This window comes from Biomphalaria glabrata, chromosome 8, assembly GCF_947242115.1.
Source record: "Biomphalaria glabrata chromosome 8, xgBioGlab47.1, whole genome shotgun sequence".
Lineage (NCBI taxonomy): Eukaryota > Metazoa > Mollusca > Gastropoda > Planorbidae > Biomphalaria > Biomphalaria glabrata.
Window position 1 is genome coordinate 38,261,072 of NC_074718.1, and position 20,151 is coordinate 38,281,222.

Genomic DNA, 20,151 nt, shown 5'->3' on the forward strand with positions numbered 1-20,151 from the left:
TTCTTCGCCTAAACGATTCTGCATAATAGATTACAAAAAAAAAATGTGAAATGAATAAAAGCCACAGAGCGACATACTTCCAGCATAGAGCGATCGAGACGCACTTAAGTGAAGAAAAAAAAAGTATTTCAATTGAGTTGATACACTTCAATGACCTGCCCTTATGCAAGCCAAACAGAGTAGGACCCACTAAAAGACCAACTGGGATAGTCTTGAGGTGACAACCCTCAACACTTCTGGCTAGGTAAGGCGTTTTAGTTTTCCCTTAGTTGAACTATATAACGATCAAATAGATCTAGATCTAGTTTAGTGGATGTGAACAACAAAATAAAATAGCTTACTATACACATGTCTCTATTAAGTAGGCCTACTAACTATTTTTAGAGTAGGCCTAAGTTTCTAAGAATCTATTTATCATATTTATTATTATATGCTAAGAATCTATTAATTATATGGTATTTGTGTTCATTGGCGTTGATAAGCCTTTATTATAATTTATATGGGTCTAATTTTCATCTTAACCTTTGGACTTAATGTAGGGGATTAACTTTTTCGCTGCAAGTTTTTAATTGATAGACTTTCTTTTGAGTTCCAAGATGTTGCTGAAAGAAAGATATAGAAATCTAGATATATATGCTTGTTCTTACAAAATGCAAAAGTTGAAACTCCAAATAACGAATAGTTTTTTTTTATGTTTTTTTTTTTTGTTAACCTAGTTTACGTAATAACAGAAAAGTGGCTCCTGGTAGAAAAAGAAATCAGTAAAACATAGTCTGCATTAAAAGTAATTGGCTAATGATTATTTTAAAAATCAAACCATGGCAAGAACAAACGTTCTATAGTGTTAATTAATTAAGGATTAATTACATATAAGAGATGTGTGCATCTAGGTCAAAGACTGCGAAGTTGATCCTTATTGGAAATTTGTTGTAATTACGATGACCTTTTTTTTTTTTCAAACTAAAAACAACAACAAACCAAAGAGAAGAGACACTAGCACAGAGAAGTTTTTTGAGTGACATCACACACAGACGCGATTATCTTTTCACGTTTCCTAGGCAACTAGTAGCGCTGATACTGTCTGACTTGTAATGACCTTTCTACGTTTTCTCAATCAAATCTTGATTAATATCCAGCCGAAAGATGTTAAAAAATATTTTTAGACCATTATTTCTCAAAAGGGAATATTCTATTCTAGTGAATAAATGGATAAACTATCAAAATAAGTTTAAATCTAAAAAATCAATATTTAGGTCAAAATTTCGATTTTCAAAGGTAAATGCTCCCTTAAGTTGTCAAGTGCCCATTAGAGTTAGATGGTTCGACTCAGGGCGCCCAAAAAATCTCGAGGCTCAATTCCCATTCTTTACTTGGATTTGAATCGGAGACCCATCGGTTCGGAACAATAGCGCTGTAGGCCTACTAATCGTTTACCCCTCTTTGTTAACTTATATATACAGATCTGCACTTGTGTGTGTGTGTGTGTGTGTGTCTTTTTCTCCGCTGTTCTGTGCCGCTAAACTATCGATTTGTTATGCAGAAATCACTTGACTTTGCTCCTAAACGTGTAACTTGCCTATACAAATAGTAAACAAGATTGTTTATTTTCTTTTAAAGCTTGCTAAACAGATTTACTTTTCTAATACACTAACAAAGAGGATGGTAAAAGGAGTTTGTTTTACACCTAAACTCGAAGGCCACCCTTTTGGGTCAGTTGTAGGTCTATACACACATAATTTACTCAAAACACAAAGTAACATTTCAATTGCTTTCAGAGATCTCTAGTTAACCAATGAGAGACTATTTTATTTTTATTACTAACTAACTTTAATGATCTGTGTCGACTTCTTAATCAACCATTAGAGTTGGGTAAATTCCTTTGGAAAAAAAAAAAAGAGCAGAGTTTATGTATTTTATAAAATGCTCTTAGGTAAAAGGAAAAACAGGTCGTATCTTCGGATACGTATTCAGCTATAGGTGACAATTTCCATTTACTAGGAAGTGTACAAAAATAACTTCGCTCTATTGATTTAATAGCATAGCAATGGACTTGGTAAACAGTGGCTGCTCGAACTTTTGCTCAGTGTTAGTTCAGCATACTTAGAAGATCTGTTAACTTTTTTTTTTTTTTGAACTTCCGGATTTGGCCCGCAGGCCGTAATTTGGACATCACTTTTCTATTTGTTTAATTTTTTTGTTTACTTCCCAAGTTCATCGCTTTCTTACATTCTTGTTTTTGTTTGGTCTCTTTCTATTCAACATCTCTGGGTCATGGTGGCCGAGTGGGTAAAGCGCGGTCTCGATTTCCAATCCTGGGGGGTTTTTTGGCAATCATGATTTTTTGAACCCCTCGAGTCCACTCAACTGTACTGGGTACCTGACACCAGTGTGATTAGGTAAAGGCGGTTGGTCGTTGCGTAGGCTACATGACACTCTCGTTTAACGTCAGCCATAAAATCAGGTGAGTTTTACATCATCTGCTGAGGTCCTTGAGCTGGTGAAAGACCTGTACCTAATGGAATATCTGCTGAGGTCCTTGAGCTGGTGAAAGATACGTTCTGGGCCAACTGTCAACGAGGGTGTCAAATGGCCAGCCAGCACGACTATCTAGCGCATTTACACTTTCTCTATTTGAGGTCATGTACCCATGTCAAACTGTTTGAGTTGAAAGACTTTAGTCCAGACTTCAGACTAAGAATTAGCATCCTGGTACTTCCGCCATGACCTTTGAACCTTATCTTCTTATAAAATACGGACGATACTTCATAAAAAAAAAAAAGAAGATGATTACGTCCTATGCGTATCTCCTGGTCAATCTAGTCATGCATGTTAATCAATGACTTAAACTCTGCCAAGTCATTGGTTTATCCTGACTGAATCAGGCAACCCATTCGATGCTCTAATAGAACCAGGGAAGAAGGAGCATTTGCACAAATTTATCCTAGCATATGGAACAAAGAGTATTTTATTAGGTTTTGTTTTTGTATTTAAAAATTATGATTCAGTGGTTTATGTATAATTGCTACCACACTTTTAAGTCTTCTTTCCTGAAGTATCTCTAAATTTAATGATTTTATTAATTATGTTACTCTATCTCTTATCAAAAGAGAATATTCGTTTGTTTGAATGTCACTGCTCTATTTTGTGTCTGTTCCAGTTTCTTAGTGTTTTCTTGAGTTGAGGGATCTAATAACCGTCCATTATAAATATTTTTTAGTATGGCTGCCTGGTCGTGCGGTTTGCGCGCTGGACTGTCGTTCGGATTATCGATGGTCACGGGTTCAAACCCTATTCGCTCCCATCCCATTCAACTCTGTAGGAACATCCGAAACATGTAAAACAAACATAATTACAATACACTTGCACACACAAACACTCTCATAATGCTTAATGATATTTCTTTCAAGTAACGTATTCGTGAGTTGACCAAGCCTAAAGTATGGCGTCAGGCATTCTCACGACCCTACTTCTGTTCTGCGCAGTACTGTTAGTGATAGAAGGTGGGAAGATTCGTCATAAGGAAGACTCAGAAGAGAATGAAGGCAAGTATACTTTTATTTGTTTATCAAAGAAGTATACCTTTCAATGTTATGATAATAAAGTAAAGGCGGTTGGTTGTTGTACTGGCCACATGACACCCTCGTTAACCGTAGGCCACAGAAACAGATGACCTTTACATCATCAGGGTGTTATGTGACCAGCACAATGACCAACCGCTTTCACTTTCCCCTACTAAAGTCAGGTAACGTTAGAGTTGAGTAGACTCAGGGGCGCCCCAAAAATCCCGGAATTAAAAATTCCTTTCTTCCGAGATTCGAACACAGGACCCAGGTTCACACAGCCACCGAGTCGACTATAAAAAAAATATTTTAAAAAAAGACAATGGCTCCTTTATAGGCCTTCAACTTATAGAGTGATTATTTTGCTCTAAATAATTAATGAATGTTTTTTTTACCTCGATATTTTGTTGCCCTCTAGTCAAAATTAAATTAAATTCTTTTTATGCTTTGAAAAATTATAACCGTCAAACTAGGGTTTTCCCAGTGTGGCCAACGAGCTAGTAGGCCTAATTTCTTTTTCCAATGATATCCATCAACTTTCAAACTTATAGGGAAATTGTTAGAACCCCTGTTTGAGAACCGTGTCTATCCAGTTTCCACGAAAGTACAACCTGAACTTAATAGTATGAATTTGAATGAGTAGATCTGACGAACTTAATCTGACTTCCATATGTAAACTCTTGATTTACTCGTGAACTGCTGTAACCTGCATAGACCTAGATATATTTACTACAAGCAAGTGATGCTGGCCCTATTCATTTTTTCATTACTTTCACTTCTTCAATCAAACAGTCACCTTTCTAAAGGTCGGCTTAATTTGCATTCTTTGACAAGGTGTATACAATTTCAACCATTGCAAGTTCATTTCTAATAGTCCTTGTTACCAACTTGTCGAGTTAACAAAAATTAGTTTACTGGGTGACTGAGTATTAAAAGTTCTACCTTCTGAAGAAATTTAGAATGGTGCGAAAATCTGTGAACTCTTTTTAAATGTTTGATGTAGCTAGTGCTTAAAATATTTGTGAAATTTATCTATATCTATATCTATATCTATCTATTTATATCTATCTATCTATATATCTATCTATCTATATATATATATATATATATTTATTTATTTATTTATTTATTTTATTTATATTTTTTTTTGTGACGGTACTCACCGGTACCGGCACCTTTTTCAAAGTGGAGAAAAAATATTACTTTTCTTGTATTTTAACGTTTATTAGGGCCTATTAATTTATTAGTAGTTAAAAGCTAGGCGACCCATCACTGAGTAACAGAACCTATTATTTTTTTTACCAAAAAGAAGCAATATATATATATATGGGCCTATTTTTACAGCTAAATCTATTTCATTTTCAATTGCACATGGGAGACGCTAAATTTCGCATTAAATCAAAACTAATTAAAAATACATCATTACTTTATTAAATGCCTCAATTGATTAAACAGATGCTTGTCAGAGATATATGGATGTGGCCATTGTTGGAGCTGGACCTGCCGGCACTTACTCCGCCTACAGGCTGCGGGAACAGAACCTTCGAGTGGAAGTCTTCGAATACTCCAACCGTGTGGGTGGACGGCTCTACACAAGCAGGCTGCCAGACGCACCCGATGTGCCAGTGGAGCTAGGAGGGATGAGATTTATCCCTCAAGTGCACACTAGAGTTATGCACCTGGTTCAAGAGCTGGGTAAATACAGCCTATTCCAATCTCTTTATAAAACTTATATCTGAATTGTTTATTTAGCAATACTGTGCGATTGTCACAGTTACAATATTACGATCAGAAGCACACCCCCAGGGCAGGGTGAAGTCAGTCATCTAGGATTATTTAACCATTAACTAGTATGTGTTCACTCAGGGGTGGACGACCTATTTTTAGAAGAAAAAAAATCCACATGAATTTAATTTTCTAGCTATTACGAGGCCCAAATTAATCGAAAGGTTTATAGAACTAATCAGACCAAAAACACAGAACACGTTGGTTTAATGTAATTGTTAGCATTGATGTTTCAAGCGAAAATGTATACACAATCTGTTCGGTAGCTTTGGACATTTGTATGTTACCTGTTCAAGCTTTTCGTTATTAGAAAAAAAAAATGAGAATAATTTCAACATTTTTGAAGAATGTATACGTCACTCTGAGGAAAAACCAAATGGTCAGACATATTTGAGAAAGCAAAGTCATGCCTAGGAAATCATTAATTAAATAAAGTAAACTAAAGTAAACTAAACTGCAACTAACTGGTAGAGCTACTGGAACTGTAATCTTGCTTAAAAGAATGTTAGATTGTACTCTTCCGATATATCATTGCTTTATACACTAAGAGGCTGTGTGAAGAACACTTCTGAACTTGCATGTTATGAATATAAGTTGTTTGAATACAATTAAGAACAAGTGTTCATAAATTATAATTAGTCTATAGGTCATACAGACATAATAAATTAAAATTATAAACGCAAACTAAAAATGTTAACAAAGACAGAATTAATAAGTAAAATGTAGAATATTCGTGTTACACAAATAACAAACTAGTATTTAAGAGGGAAGACATATTAGGAACTCCATTTATTACGTAAACACAAGCGGTGTTGCACTGACGCGCTATTGTGCAAATGTACATATAATACTATTATGTTACATAAAAGTTTATCTTTTTTTTCTTAATTCTCCTCCTCTACTATGTACAAATGTGTATAACAAACCAAATATGTAGCCTACTAATTACCAAACTTGAAAAGAAGAAACTTGTTAAATTTAAAGTGGCGCACCTGAATCAAAAGTGAAAATAAAATTGGCGCACGGAAGCAAAAGGTTGGCCACCCCTATGTTAACTGTTAGTATGTTTCCATACACAGCATTGCGATAGCATTACCAATGTGAATTACCACAAACTGATCAATAGCTACTGGGACACCGAGATCTAATGTGCAATGTGTGCTTTGCATGCAGGAAGCCAAATTTTTTATATTTTTTTTTAAATTTTACCGTTTAAAAAAAATGAGTTTAATAAAAAAAAAAAAAAAAATGTATCTAGAGTAAAGGACTTAAAATTAAAAAATTTAAAACTGGAAAAATACGAGAAAATTAAAGCTTATCTAAGTTAAAGAACTCCACACTTACAACTATAACTCTCAAAATGTAGAAGTTATTTTCTTTTCGATATCAAGAAAATAATTAATTATCAATAATTAATTGACTATTGTGTATTGCCTTTGCCAGTGTATAACTGTGCAAAGCTACAACTGGATCCGAGAATGAGTGTGGGAAATGTTTTTACCAGGCAGACAGACAGACAGAAAGACTGAGTTTTCCAAGCTTAGTAATAAAAAATCTGATAGGGCGAGTTGACGATAAATATTCGAATAGACTTTTAAACATTTTTTTTAAAACATTGTTCAAGAGATACAATTACAGGTGGAGCTTGGAAAACATCAACATTCTTAGAGAGAAAGTGGAGATGGATAGGCCACACTCTTATAACAAAGCTAGACAGGTCTTAGATTGAAACCCTCCAGGGCAATACATAGAGGAAGACCAAAAAGAACGTGGCAACGCTGTGTAGGTCCCATACTAGTAGGGCCTAACTAGATGAAACCGAGAGGACAGGAAAGACAGTTGTAGCTTTGCACAAATATACACTGGCGAAGACAATACACAATAGTCAATTTATTATTGATAATTAATTAAAAAACTAGCAAGAGACCGTGGAGAGTGGCGTGTTTTTTATGAGGCCCAGTGTTCCTTAATGAGCGCAAAGGAAAGTTGATGACGATGTAAGTTCACTTAAAACCTTTAGCCCTGATGACCTTAGCGACAGACAGCGCAGCACTGCCACTTGCGTTAAATTCTTCAAAAGGCGCCTTCGATGGGAAGTTTTACCGTCATATCCTTCTTTCTATCATTCCTTGCACCCTAGGCAGCCAGCATAAAATAATACCCCCTCAGTCCACACATTTTGGTCTGTGAATTATTGAAGCAATGGTATAAACATTTAACGCTTGGCTTTTCTGTTTGAAAGAAGAAACATTAGTATGTGCACCAGTATGTGCACCAGTATGTGCACCAGTATGTGCACCAGTATTTGCATCCTTCCGGACTCAATCCCGAGGAAAAAAATCAGGCAACTTGCAGCAAAGTGCTACATCCTGGTGGCCGCGAAGGCCTTGCCGCTCCATCGGATTGATCAGCTGCCTAAAAGAAAAAAAAGTGAGGAGGGGCGCTGCTGTGTGGGCGACATCGTTCGCGACTGAAGAGGCAATAGAGAATGTAAACACTTGTTTCTTGCATTATATGTTGGACTCGATTTTGGAACCCGTTCCACAGCGCGACTTTTTCAACACATCGTAACTGACCCGAAACAAACTCTTTTCAATTTTGTTGATTTGACCCAAAGGTTAGTCAGAGCCTTGATGTCACGTGTGTCCCTGAGATCGGGTATGGATGATAATCAGATCGAGACACTGTGCTGACTTTTGTGGATTTACCTGCAGCTTATGGGAGCGAATCAGGCTAATAGGTGTGTGCCTATAGGCGGACATGATTTCCCCCCCCCCCACCTGAGAAGAAATAAAACGTATTCCGCCTAAATAAATTTATTTAAATACTTTTGTTGTTTTTTTTTTTGATCCATGAAGATTTTTCTCTCATTGTTATAATCTATTGTTGCCCCCTTACCTAACGTAAAAGACATATAAAAGTCTCTCCTGATCATGGCTTTCTTTTTAAGATTGTATCAGAAAAATTCTGAATACATTGGTATACAATATGTAGGCCTATATATATCACTAACTGAATAATTGGACATTGTCCTGAATAGTTTTGCAAGTTTTACGAGGAAAAAATTAACCGAAAGGAAAATAATGATAATTAAAGAAAGAGGGGAAAAATTAAAACATAAAAAAACGTTGTTTCTTTTGTATTCAAAGCTTATATTAAGTGTGAAAAGAAAATCTAAATCGACCACCTGCGGACAATGGTTATGCTTGCCCTGGATGTGGCAAAATATGTAGGTCACAGCTGGGGCTGCGCAGCCACGGGAAACACTGTATTCCTCACTAATCTTCGGACTCGAAGACAAGCCTTATATATATTAAGTGTAATTGTATCAATTACTTTGAATCAATCATGTGATTAATTTGTAATAGATCTAGGTAACAATATTATATCTGGGATTTTGTTTAACGCAGTTACATGCTTTTAGCATGCATAATGCGCTATTGTCCAATGACTTATGTGGACCACTTGGGGTGGCGGGAGGAAGGGGTATATGCTGGCTTTTCAAAAGCAATTTAATAAAAAAAAAAGTTGCACGACTTGTATTTGAACACTAAGGTTCAAGTTTCCTCAATGGAAGGCCGACACGCTAGCCACTGAGCTAGAAGGTTTTATAGTTATATATTGTTATTTTAAAATTTGTAGACGTCGACCTAATTCTCTACAGAAAGCCTATCTCCCCTTAGCTAGTAACGTCTCTTTATAAAGCAAAATTAATTTACATCATCTTTTGGGTGGGCGTTTTGTTGCCGATCTAATGTGCCACTTATTTTTGAAGGAGAAATAGTACAGTGATAAGATATTTTCTCATGTCGTTATAGGAGCCTGCTAATCCTGTGGGCTACATGTTTGTAGTGCAAAATGTTTACGTATAGAAAAATCGTAAGTAAATTAAAAAGTAAAGTTCCCATTTCAGACCTTGCGATCTATGGAGCAGATGATGTAAAGGTCATCTGTTTCTGTGGCCCACGGTTAACGAAGGTGTCATGTGGCCAGCTTAATGACCAACCGCCTTTACTTTTTCTGTGTGCACTCAGAGGCACGTTACAGATCCCAGGATCCCGGGACCCCTCGACTCGGTAGCCAAGCGCTTTACCGCTCAGCCACCGTGACTATAAGCGATTTTGTACACATTCACATATTATACATACACTGGTGAATCAGAGTGAATCCACGAAGATAGTGGCCCCCGAAAGGGGAATAAACGCTATTAGTTTTGGAAAAGTATCAATGTATAAAAAAATATTTTCCATTTTTTAACTAACTCATGGAATCAAATACTGATTGAAATGTTGTTTTTAATGAAGAATTTTGATACAAACTTTGTTTTAGTTTTATTTTAAAAAATCAAAAAAGAAATACGTTTATATTGCGCAGTTTTGACATATCCTCATTATGCAATTGACAGTCTAAATAAGAATAAATGGAGCCCAGATTTAGATATATGTATCACATATATATTATAAATGTATTAATAATATGAGCAAAATTTAAATTATTAAGGTAATAGCTTATCTTCTGGCAGCTTAGGAGTACAGATTTATTTATTCTGTAAACTGTAGTAATACATTAAGACATTAATCGGATACAAACAGCAAAGTACACTTTTGAAGACCATTTCAAAATGTAGGCCTACAGATGCCAACGCGATTTTACCTGGCTTTTTTTGTCGAAAACGGACTAATTGATTCAGAGCGTAGTAGCCTACCATCCTTCTTTTGGCGTCTTCTGCTAATTAAACAGCTCGAATTTAGAAGTTTTGTTTAGATTATTCATTGATAAATATAAATGAAAAATAAGGAAGCGATTGTCGTTTACATAGACATTTTTAAATCAAATGTATTTTACAAAATGTTTATCCTTGAATATATCTGTACATTTATTTGGCTTGAAAATATTTTTTAAAATGTCATTCCTTCTTAGAATCAATTTTTTATTTCTTAGAATTAACACATTTTCTCTCATAGATTCTACAAACCAACACAATTTCTTGTAAAGCTAATGAGTTTAGTCTTCATAAAATTCAGGTCTGACTTCACGTTTGTTTTCCCTGAACTACGAGAACACTGCAGATTCTCGCTTCTTTCTAAGAGGTAAAAGTTTTCTGCCACAGGAGCTTGCAGAAGGAGACATCCCTTACAAACTCAGCGCAGAGGAGAAGGCCAATCAAGGGAGAATATTCAGGTACATAAATTAATGAACTGTAGTTTGGAATTTTTTTTTTTTAAAGTTCCCCATTTTTAGCGCCCCCGAAAGGGGAATAGCCGCTATTAGTTTTGTGTGGTCTGTCTGTCCGTCCCACCGTCCCGTTTAGATCTCGTAAACTAGAAAAGATATTGAAAATCCGACATCATTTAGATCTGTCAAAGCTTTGATGTAACGGCTACTTTTTTTCTTTTCTGAAAGCAAAAAATGTAAGTTTTAAAATCAATACCATATTCAATTTTTCCCTGTAACAAATACGCCACTTTTAAATAGAAAAAAAAAATTTAAGGGAAATAATTTAATGAATTAAATACTCAAATGTTGATACGAACTTCGCTTTAGCTATGATTTAAAAAAAAAAGAAATTCTTTTATAATGCGCAGTTTTGACATATCCTAATTATACACTTCACAACAATCCAAATTGTATTAGAGGCCAGATGTAGAACTAGATTTAGATATAAATGTATAAATAATTATAACAAAATTTACATCTATAAATTATCAAGACAATAACTTATCTTCTAGTAGCAAAGACATACATAAACGAAGGGTACGATATAATCACATTAGAAGAGGTTCGGACGCGAACAGAATAATGTACCTTATTACCGGTGGCACTAGACTTGATTAGATCTAGGAACCTAATCATATTGGTCTAGGAGTATTAAACGTGTAAATTAAGACATATTTATTCTGGTCTAGATGTCTTACTGTCATGTCTTACTGTCATGTCTTACTGTCATGTCTTACTGTCATGTCTTACTGTCATGTCTTACTGAGCGTTTTCTAAAACTTCGATGTGACGTAGCTCCTGGCGCCAAAACGTCACTGTCGCCGAAACGACCACGGCCCCAAAACGGCGTTGTTAAAAACGTCGCGAACCGTTAAAGGTCAAACTGTTGGAGTGTGCAAAATGTACGTTTCCCAGGGCCTAGAGCCTTGGGGACCCCTGCGATTATTATTTGCCTATAGATACAGCCTTACGCTAGTAACAAGCTATAAATACAAAAAGGATTAACGTAAACAATAAAGGCCATTGGCGTAGCAAAGCACCCGTGGTGCCGGGTTCAAGAATTTCTTGGTGGGCCCCCCTTCACAAATGAAAGGAATTTGTGGTAGTGTGTGAAAAACAATCTGAAAGTAATCTGAAAGTATCGGTACATTTATCAAAAGACATTCCAGTGCAAGTAGTGGAGCCTTTTTAAAAGTAACAATGTCATATCGTTTGATTCAGTCAGGACAACAAGTAATAGGGTCTTCAAAGTCAATGTTTGTACAACTTCTTTGAATAAAACGACTTAAAGGTGTTGGTTTTTTTTTGTTCACTTTGATGTCATCCCAAGCTCTAACGTGGGCCCAACTGGTCATGAGTCGTGGGCCCCAACTGGTCATGAGTCGTGGGCCACACTGAGTCGTGGGCCCCAACTGGTCATGAGTCATGGGCCCCAACTGGTGATGAATCATGGGATCAAACTGGTCATGAGTCATGGGCCCTAACTGGTCATGAGTCGTGGGCCCCACCCAACTGGTCATGGGCCCAAGAGCTATGAACTCTTTCGCACCACTGCTGCTACGCCACAGACTGTAGGCCCCTAATGGACATGGGCCCGAGTTCATTGAACCCTTTCGCGCCATGGATACTGCGCCACTGATAAAGACATAGTATAGAATATATCCTAATTACAATGACACTGTTAGTCACTGATCATACTTGGCTCACGCCACGCGCGTTAATCTAACTCAACATAATTTTTATAATAAATTCTAATTACATTTAAAAAGTGTTGTATTTCAAAACCAATTTATCCTTGCAAAGCTTATATCGACTCCGTCTGTCTGTCTTGGTGGGTTCTTTTCGCACGTTTGTTCTCCCGCTCCACATTATTGGATTAAGCTGAACTAGTGCACAATAGAAAAGACGGGATAAACCTTGCAATGTTGAGAGATATGCCAGCAAACGGACTGTGCTCTCCCTTTACTTAACCCTCTATAGTTTGTTTGTTTTTACACAGCTTATATCAACTCTCTGTCTGTCTGTCTGTCTGGTAAAAAGTTTAAAAACGTTTTAATTCTCTCCCACTTTCCATTCTCGAATCCAGTTGAAACTTTGTACAAGTATTCATTGTACCTGGCAAGACATGAGTCAATAAAAAATATCTAATTAGTTTATTAATTATTGATGATTAATAATATTGTTTGATATCGAAATAAGGGGAATAAATGCTACTTAATGAGTGATGTGAATGTATGTATGGATTTAATCCCGTTATTACGTTTTGACAAGTACCTATTTCTCCTACTTCTCATTCTAGGATCAAGTTGAAATTCAGCATCATTATTCGTAGTCAATGACAGTACACGAAACAATCAAAAACATTAGTCAATTATTAATCAATTAGTACTAATCAATAATTTTTGTTGAAAGGGAGTTAAACCCTGCCATTTTTAGAAAAAAATGCAGTAATTAGCTGTTCTTTCCCTTAGATAAGCTTTTTTTAAAAAGTAATCTTTTTTTCTATTGCTTGTTAAAGATTAAAAGAAATACATTTTTGTTACTGTACATACATGCTCCTCAATGTTCTTCTGCCCTCTCGGGGAGCTCACAGCTCTTATCCAGTTTCTCTATTCATAATGATGGGACTGTCATTTCCAGTTTGCACTGGACCCCAGCATTCGAACTTCCGGGCCTGATGAGACGGCCCATGCTATTATTATTTCTTTCATGACATGTTTCAATCCATTCGAAGCCAATTTTTTTTTTATCTTTGTTCAAACAAGGTATTATCTGGAGAAGTTGACAGGATATAATGGCACCGATGTTGATGAAATTATGCTGCTGCAGCTCAAAGTTAAAGATGGAAGATATCTTTATGCAGTACCGTAAGATCTTTGATTTTTCTAGCTATATTAGTTAAACTATACAAACAATGCTACAGTGAGAAGTATCCTGTCTTTCTTTAATCAGCTATCAATATAATTATTAATGTTAAATAGCTTAGTCTGTCCTGTGATATATAGAGGCGCGTTGAAAACAACTTCAATAGAATGTTGTCAGTTTGAAAGTAATCAAATAATGTCTCCGTAATGGAAAAAGAATTGAGGCCAATATGCATCACTATAGTAAACAAAAAGTAACTTATCCCTGCGATAGGGCATATGTTTTAAAAGTCGTTTTTGGTTAACGAGGGTCTCATGTATCCAGCACAATGGCCATTTACTTTTCCCCAACTGTTTGATACCATTAGAATTCAGGGTCGCCCTAAAAATCCAGAAATCAAAATTCGAGACACCTCGGTTTGAAGTCAAGTGCCTAACCACTCAGCCACCACATCAGTATATTTTATAGATAATCTTTGTGGTACATATGTAATGGAAAAAAATTTTTAAGGAAAAATCAATGTAGAATTTTAAATATAATATTAAATTGATTTTCAATATCTTTGCCTCCAACAGAATCGATGAAGCTCTTGGGATGGTAGCCACGGAAGAAGGCCGACAGTTTATGCTGGCCTTGGATCAATTTGAATCAGACTTCGCCTCGGACACATCTCTATCTTTCATAGAGAATAATATTGGACCTTACAGGTGTGTGTACCAAGTTGTATTTAGCTTGCTCGATGCTTTTTTCACTGAAGTAGATCTTGCGCTGAGACGGTAGAGGGCGCTTCAACTAAAGTTTGCTGAAAGTTTGGCTAAAAATAGCACGGAAAAAGTCAATTTAAAATGATTTGGAGTAGCCTTCCAGTAGTCAAGAGCAAAAGTTGCATGCAAGTGATAGTTTAATTTTTTTTTAATGAATAAGTCAGTGGCGTCAACATGTTTTCTCTGCTAAGTTTCTCAGTAATAAAAAAAAAAAAAAGAGTAAACTTGAAAGTTTTAAAAAATGACTTTCGACTTAGTCTCTGAGGTCAATTAGTCTTCCGAAAATACACACCTCCCTTGACATTACCAGGTCGTGCAGTATGCGAGTTGGACTGTTGTTTGGTCGTCTCAATGGTCGCGGGTTCTTGCCCTGCCCGCTGCCATCTCCCGGCGTCCTGCGGAAGGTTTGAACTAGCAAGTAAATAATCTTCAACTCTGGCGGAACATCTGAACTGAAGCATATAAAACATTTTACAAAGAATACATTATACATGCAGAGCAGTTCAATTGATACGGAACTATTTGGTTGATATCCATGGACTTCAGGATAGGATTCACAAATTAATTTAGTAATAATCTTAATAAGTCTCTGTCTCACTCAAACACTGCACGTGAATTTTACATTAGAGAGTTGACTTTTATCCGGTGACCCGTCAAAATAGCGCCGACAAAATAGCGCGGATTTATATATGATGTCTATAAAAGTACCGGATTATTAGTAAGTTAATGTTCTGGGCATCATTTTTGTTGATGTCTCTATCTTTTTCAATATTGTTATGACTTTGCCATGCGCACCACCGTCCGGGCTAGTGCAGAGATGCGCACTTCTAGTAACCAGACTAGAACAGGATGTTGACATGCAGAGACTAACGATTTCCGCCCAAGTAGAGAGCCAATATGGAGACGCTATGCTCAAGGCAGATGCCCCTTTGTGTTTGTCATGTCTCTATGTAAATAAACGTCTATGTCCTCGTTGAGTTGCCTCCCTTAAGTTATTACAATATTAATAGATCTGAAAGTATGCCATATATTATTCCCCTTTTTCACCTTTAAGACGCATAACTATATTGCCAATGTACGGAAACAAGCCAGTGATGGAATTTCTACGCGACATTTCCTACAATTTAACTTTGTGAAAGTGTGTGTGTGTGTGTGTTTGTGTGCGCGCGTGCGTGTGTGTTTGTGTGTGTGTGTAAATTTGACAAGTATCTTTGCGTGTTTTCGAAGTACACTTTTATAATGTAAATAAATGCTATATTTTGAAATTATTTATTTTATCTTATTATGATTTTTGCCTAATTATGTTTTAATGTTAAGTTTTCTCCTAAGTGTTTCCTGCAAAATGACTGAAAAATTATGATAACATTAAAACAAACAAAAAATATTGGCTCTATTTATATTTTACGATATCTGAAGTATTTCTTTCAAAATGACTAAAATACATTTTTTTCTGCGCTATTTTGTCGGCGCTGATTTGTTCGCGCTATTTTGTCGGCGCTATTTTGTCCGCGCTATTTTGACGGGGCACCCTTTTATCCTATAATTTAATTACTTGTTTTTTTTTAAATCAATTTCTATTGTTATTGTTGACGATGCCAACCAGGCAGAGATTTTAAAACTGAAAGAATTGTAGAAACTAGCCATGCAAAGAGTTGGCAAGTTTTGTTTTCTTAAGCAACGTTTGCCCTATTAGTCTTAATCTTTGTTTGTACCATTCCTGTGATATAATCTATATATGCTGTACAATTAGATTAAATAACCAAAGAAATTAATGGTTTCCATTCAACAATGTACGACAGTTTTATTGATATCATTTAGTGTACATAGGTGAATTAATTAAATTCTACTTCTAGTGGAGATTACCCAGTTGTAACTGTAACTGAAGGAATGAGTGCTATACCCAAAGGACTTCTCCGAGCATTTCTGGATGCTAGTTCCAGGTTTGTATCAGATGTTTCTAACAAATTATTTCTAGACAATAGGAAATTAAATCCAAGTTATACCGTTTTTCAATTACGGCTTTCACAATGTCTAGATTTAGAGTTTCTCAATCGGTGGGTGGCGATTGCCTAGTAGGGGGTGGACGTGAGCAGGTTGTCTTTTTTTTTTTTTCAAGAGCCTCAAAAAACAGCTGTATTTGTATTGTATATGAGGGCGATAAAATAAAACAACATAACAATTATTTTAAATATAAATGACTGAATTTAGAGACGTCTTTATAGCAAGACTTTTAGACCGTTTTCAAAGAAGACGTCTGCAACGATAGACTTTCAAACGTTTTTGGGTAGAAGACGTTTCTGCAACGCGATTCTTCCAGTCTTTCTCGTGTCAGAAAAGGATGATTTTTTTTCCATTGTTCTAATGTGGCCAAAAACAGGAAGATGATTTTAGAAGGATCAGGCCAATTAAAGATGTACTTGTGCTACATGCTTCTAAAACACCAGCGTCTATCACGCTTCATTATCGCACTCTTCCTAAGTTTTATAGGATGTACATTCTTTTTACAATAATGAAATTGACCCTGTAGATTGAAGGAGAAGGTTTTTGTGACGTTTAAAACGTAGGAAATATATGGTGCAGGGATCGCAACATTTCTCCAGACCCACTACCTGGCTAATTGGGGAGTGTTGATACCGCATTTTATATGAGGTTGGTGATGCGTCAGGAGTAAAGCTCTGAGAAACGCTGGTCTATATTCTTGTGTAAAATACATCTTTGAATTCTCAATTTTAATGTAGTCTTGTTGACGCATTGCTAAAATGAGACTATCTTAGGTGTTTGAAAATCACTGCCTTTAGTAGCAGTTTCAAATTCAGCAATCATCTATATTTATGAATAGGCCTTCATTATTAAATTGTATTTTTATGAATATATTTATAATTGTTTATTCATATGAGGAAAACATATATTTCGAATTTTGACGAGATAAAATAGTTACGAGTCGACTCATCTACCCATTTTCTTTTAATGGTTTATACTCCAAAGACATCAAGTGACATTGAACAGAAAGCTTCTCTCTATAGTACGGAATGATGCCGTTGGATATCGCCTGGTCTTCCAAAAAACTCAGACCCAAGATGGAGTGACAACACTGCTGGTATGATTTTGTCTGCTAAAAAAGAAAAACTAAAAACATTCGGCTCCAATAGATATAATTGTCCAAATAAAATTATAGATCTAGATCTACTTCTTTAAATGGATTTGTGGGAAGGAATATAAAATTAATTAAGAAGCCCATCTTTGTTACTTATAATGTTACGAATACACGATTTTTAAAACATTCATTTAGGCCTTCATGTATAAACATTAAGCCTACCACTTAGACAGTTCATCTGTCATAGGACAGGCATTAGGCATAGGCAAACTAAGCAGCCGTCTAGGGCCTCCGATTGCTGGGGGCCTTGCATAGGACTGATTAAAAATTTTTAGATAAGAAATTGTGAAGCTTGTTCCCAAAGCTATTATTGGAGTACACTAGGTTTTAATAAATTGCGTAATTTTAGTTTTTCGCTGTTTATTTTTATTTTCTCTATTTTTTGGGGGAGGACACCAAATTATCTTTTTTTCTTTACTCTCTGAACTGGTTACTGTAATTAGATCTAGTTGCGTTTGTCTGTTTTCTAACTACAGGACTCATTTGATGTTGTGTGTGCTAAAAAGATAATTCTGGCGTTACCAAGGCTTGCTCTTAGTCAAATCGAATGGAATCCACTCAGGTACAAAGGCTTAATAACAAACAGACACGCTTTGTAAATATGTTATATATATATATAAACTTATCTGCGCCAAGATTAAATTTACAATAAACTTCTATAAGTATTTTATGTTTTTCTGACATGCTTCTACACCATGTTTCCAACAGAGATGACAGAGTTAATGAAGCGATCAACGCTGTTCGTGACGTCAAAGTCGTCAAAGTGTTTTTAACATTCCCAACACGATGGTGGATGGACAGCTCCACTTACCCAGCGCGTGTGACCTACTCTGATCTCTCTTTCAGCCAGTTCTACGACTGGGGTCGGTCCAACGTCACTGGGCATTACATCATGTTGGCCAGCTACGCGGACGAGACGAGGGCCAAGTTACTGGCTTCCCTGAACGCCAAAGGGAACCTGGCAAGTGGATCGGTCGGAGGACCTCACAGAGTCACCAAAGGTCTGGTTGATAGTCTGCTAGATGACATCGCCAAGGCGTACGGAACTGACCGCAGATACATCCCTGAACCAATCTCTGCCATGGCCCAGTTCTGGGGAAGCTATCCTTTTGGTGGGGGCTGGGTCGTGTGGAAGGCCGGGTACCGCTACGATGACGTCATCTCTACTGTCCAGCGACCATCATTGACTGACCAGATATTTTGTGTTGGGGCTGACCACTCCAGGGGTTACCATGTTGGCTGGTCAGAAGGGGCGTATGAAACAGTGGACAGGGTTATGGATATGTACTTTTTGTAAAGATACGTGTCTTAATTTTGGTTAATGGTCACCAGTAATTAAAAATTATTGTTAAAAAAATGTATTTCTGAAGTTTGTATTGTCAAATGAAAAGTGCACATAACTTTGTATAGTATTTATACTGTCATTTCTAAGCTGTAATGTGAGTTTAATATGAAATAAAACTGTTTCTTAATATCTGCTCCCATTAACTTTGTTTTTCTAAAGTCTATCTCCATGGCGCGAAGGGGTTCAATGATCCTGGGCCCACAAGCAATCGGGGCCCACAGCTATGGCGTAGCAACCATGGCACGAAGTAGCTCAATACGCTTGGGCCCATGGCTCAAGGCCAGTTGGGATCCACATTAGAACTTAGGAAGAATATTTGTTTGTTCATTTGAAACACTTTTAAGTCGTTTAACTATGATAAGAAGTTGTAAAAACATTGACTTTTAAGACACTATTACTTATATGCAGTCCTAAATGAATCAAACGTTATGACATAATTAAATACTTTTTTAAGAAAAAGGTACGATCTTTACATTGGAATGTCTTTACATTTAGATTACTCATTTTTTGTCACACACTAAATTTGTCTTATTGGCTAGAGGGGGGGCCCACCAAGATGTTCTTCAACCCGGACCCACGGGTACCTTGCTACGCCACTGCTACTAGTGTGATACCGATATTTAGTTGTGTAGCAGGCAGTGGTTACGCCCTGGCCTTCACCTAAATTAAAATTTAACGTAACACTAATAGTCCAATATTTAAACTACATGCTTACATATTGCTTCCTAATGTGTCTTAAAACGAATAGATATTAATTAATAATATCGTTTAATCCCGTGTTTTTAAGAATGTGCGCTTATAATACTGTCTCTAATTCAGTCACTGGCACTTGATTTCCAACCTCAATTGGGTCCAACACCTAGCCGTGTTTATGCCATCTCCCATTTAGCTCGCGCCTGTCTTTATAGTTCCTTAAGCTATGTCTAAATCAGTCTCTAATGTTTGTGCTTTCACCCAGACTGCTATCACATTGGATAAATTGTTATGCTCCAATCAACAGTTATAACACACATGCACAGCTTTTTAGACGCTCTTGAAAGAATTGGATGTCGCTTTAGTAAACCGTTAAAACGTTAATTTACCGGAAAAATGGTCTTGTCGAGTCTTCTACTCAAAGCGTCTCTATTCTGCCCTCCCTTAAATCCGGCACTGCTGCGATAGCTTACAATCAAAGCAAAAGGTCCTGCCTGCTAACCCTTGTCTGAATAGATCCGACGTGAACATTACCTATATATTTTATAGTTTTATACTTTAAAGTTTAAACGAAGAGACAGCAACATTACGTGTTTCTTTTCACGCTCATACCGAGGATGGACGAACAAAGATAGACTTGAATAATGAATAGAACTGCCTAGAATTAATCTTGTTTTGGGAAGCACACATAACTGAAATTGGGTTACATGCCTAAATTTCGTTCAACAAAGTAGCGCTGACAAAATGGTGTCGTTAAAATAGCGCCGA

At 36.4% G+C, this 20,151-nt stretch overlaps 1 protein-coding gene across 1 annotated transcript; it reads left to right on the forward strand.

Moving 5' to 3' along the window:
• The first annotated feature begins 132 nt into the window (after positions 1 to 132).
• On the forward strand, positions 133 to 18,833 carry LOC106053389 (L-amino-acid oxidase-like). The gene is made up of 10 exons (XM_056039224.1): positions 133 to 244; positions 3,408 to 3,542; positions 5,016 to 5,255; positions 10,370 to 10,526; positions 13,328 to 13,429; positions 14,003 to 14,134; positions 16,045 to 16,131; positions 17,177 to 17,288; positions 17,822 to 17,907; positions 18,054 to 18,833. The coding sequence occupies exons 2-10, from the start codon at positions 3,440 to 3,442 to the stop codon at positions 18,640 to 18,642; spliced, it is 1,608 nt and encodes a 535-aa protein (XP_055895199.1). The 5' UTR covers positions 133 to 244; positions 3,408 to 3,439; the 3' UTR covers positions 18,643 to 18,833.
• Positions 18,834 to 20,151: the final 1,318 nt, after the last annotated feature.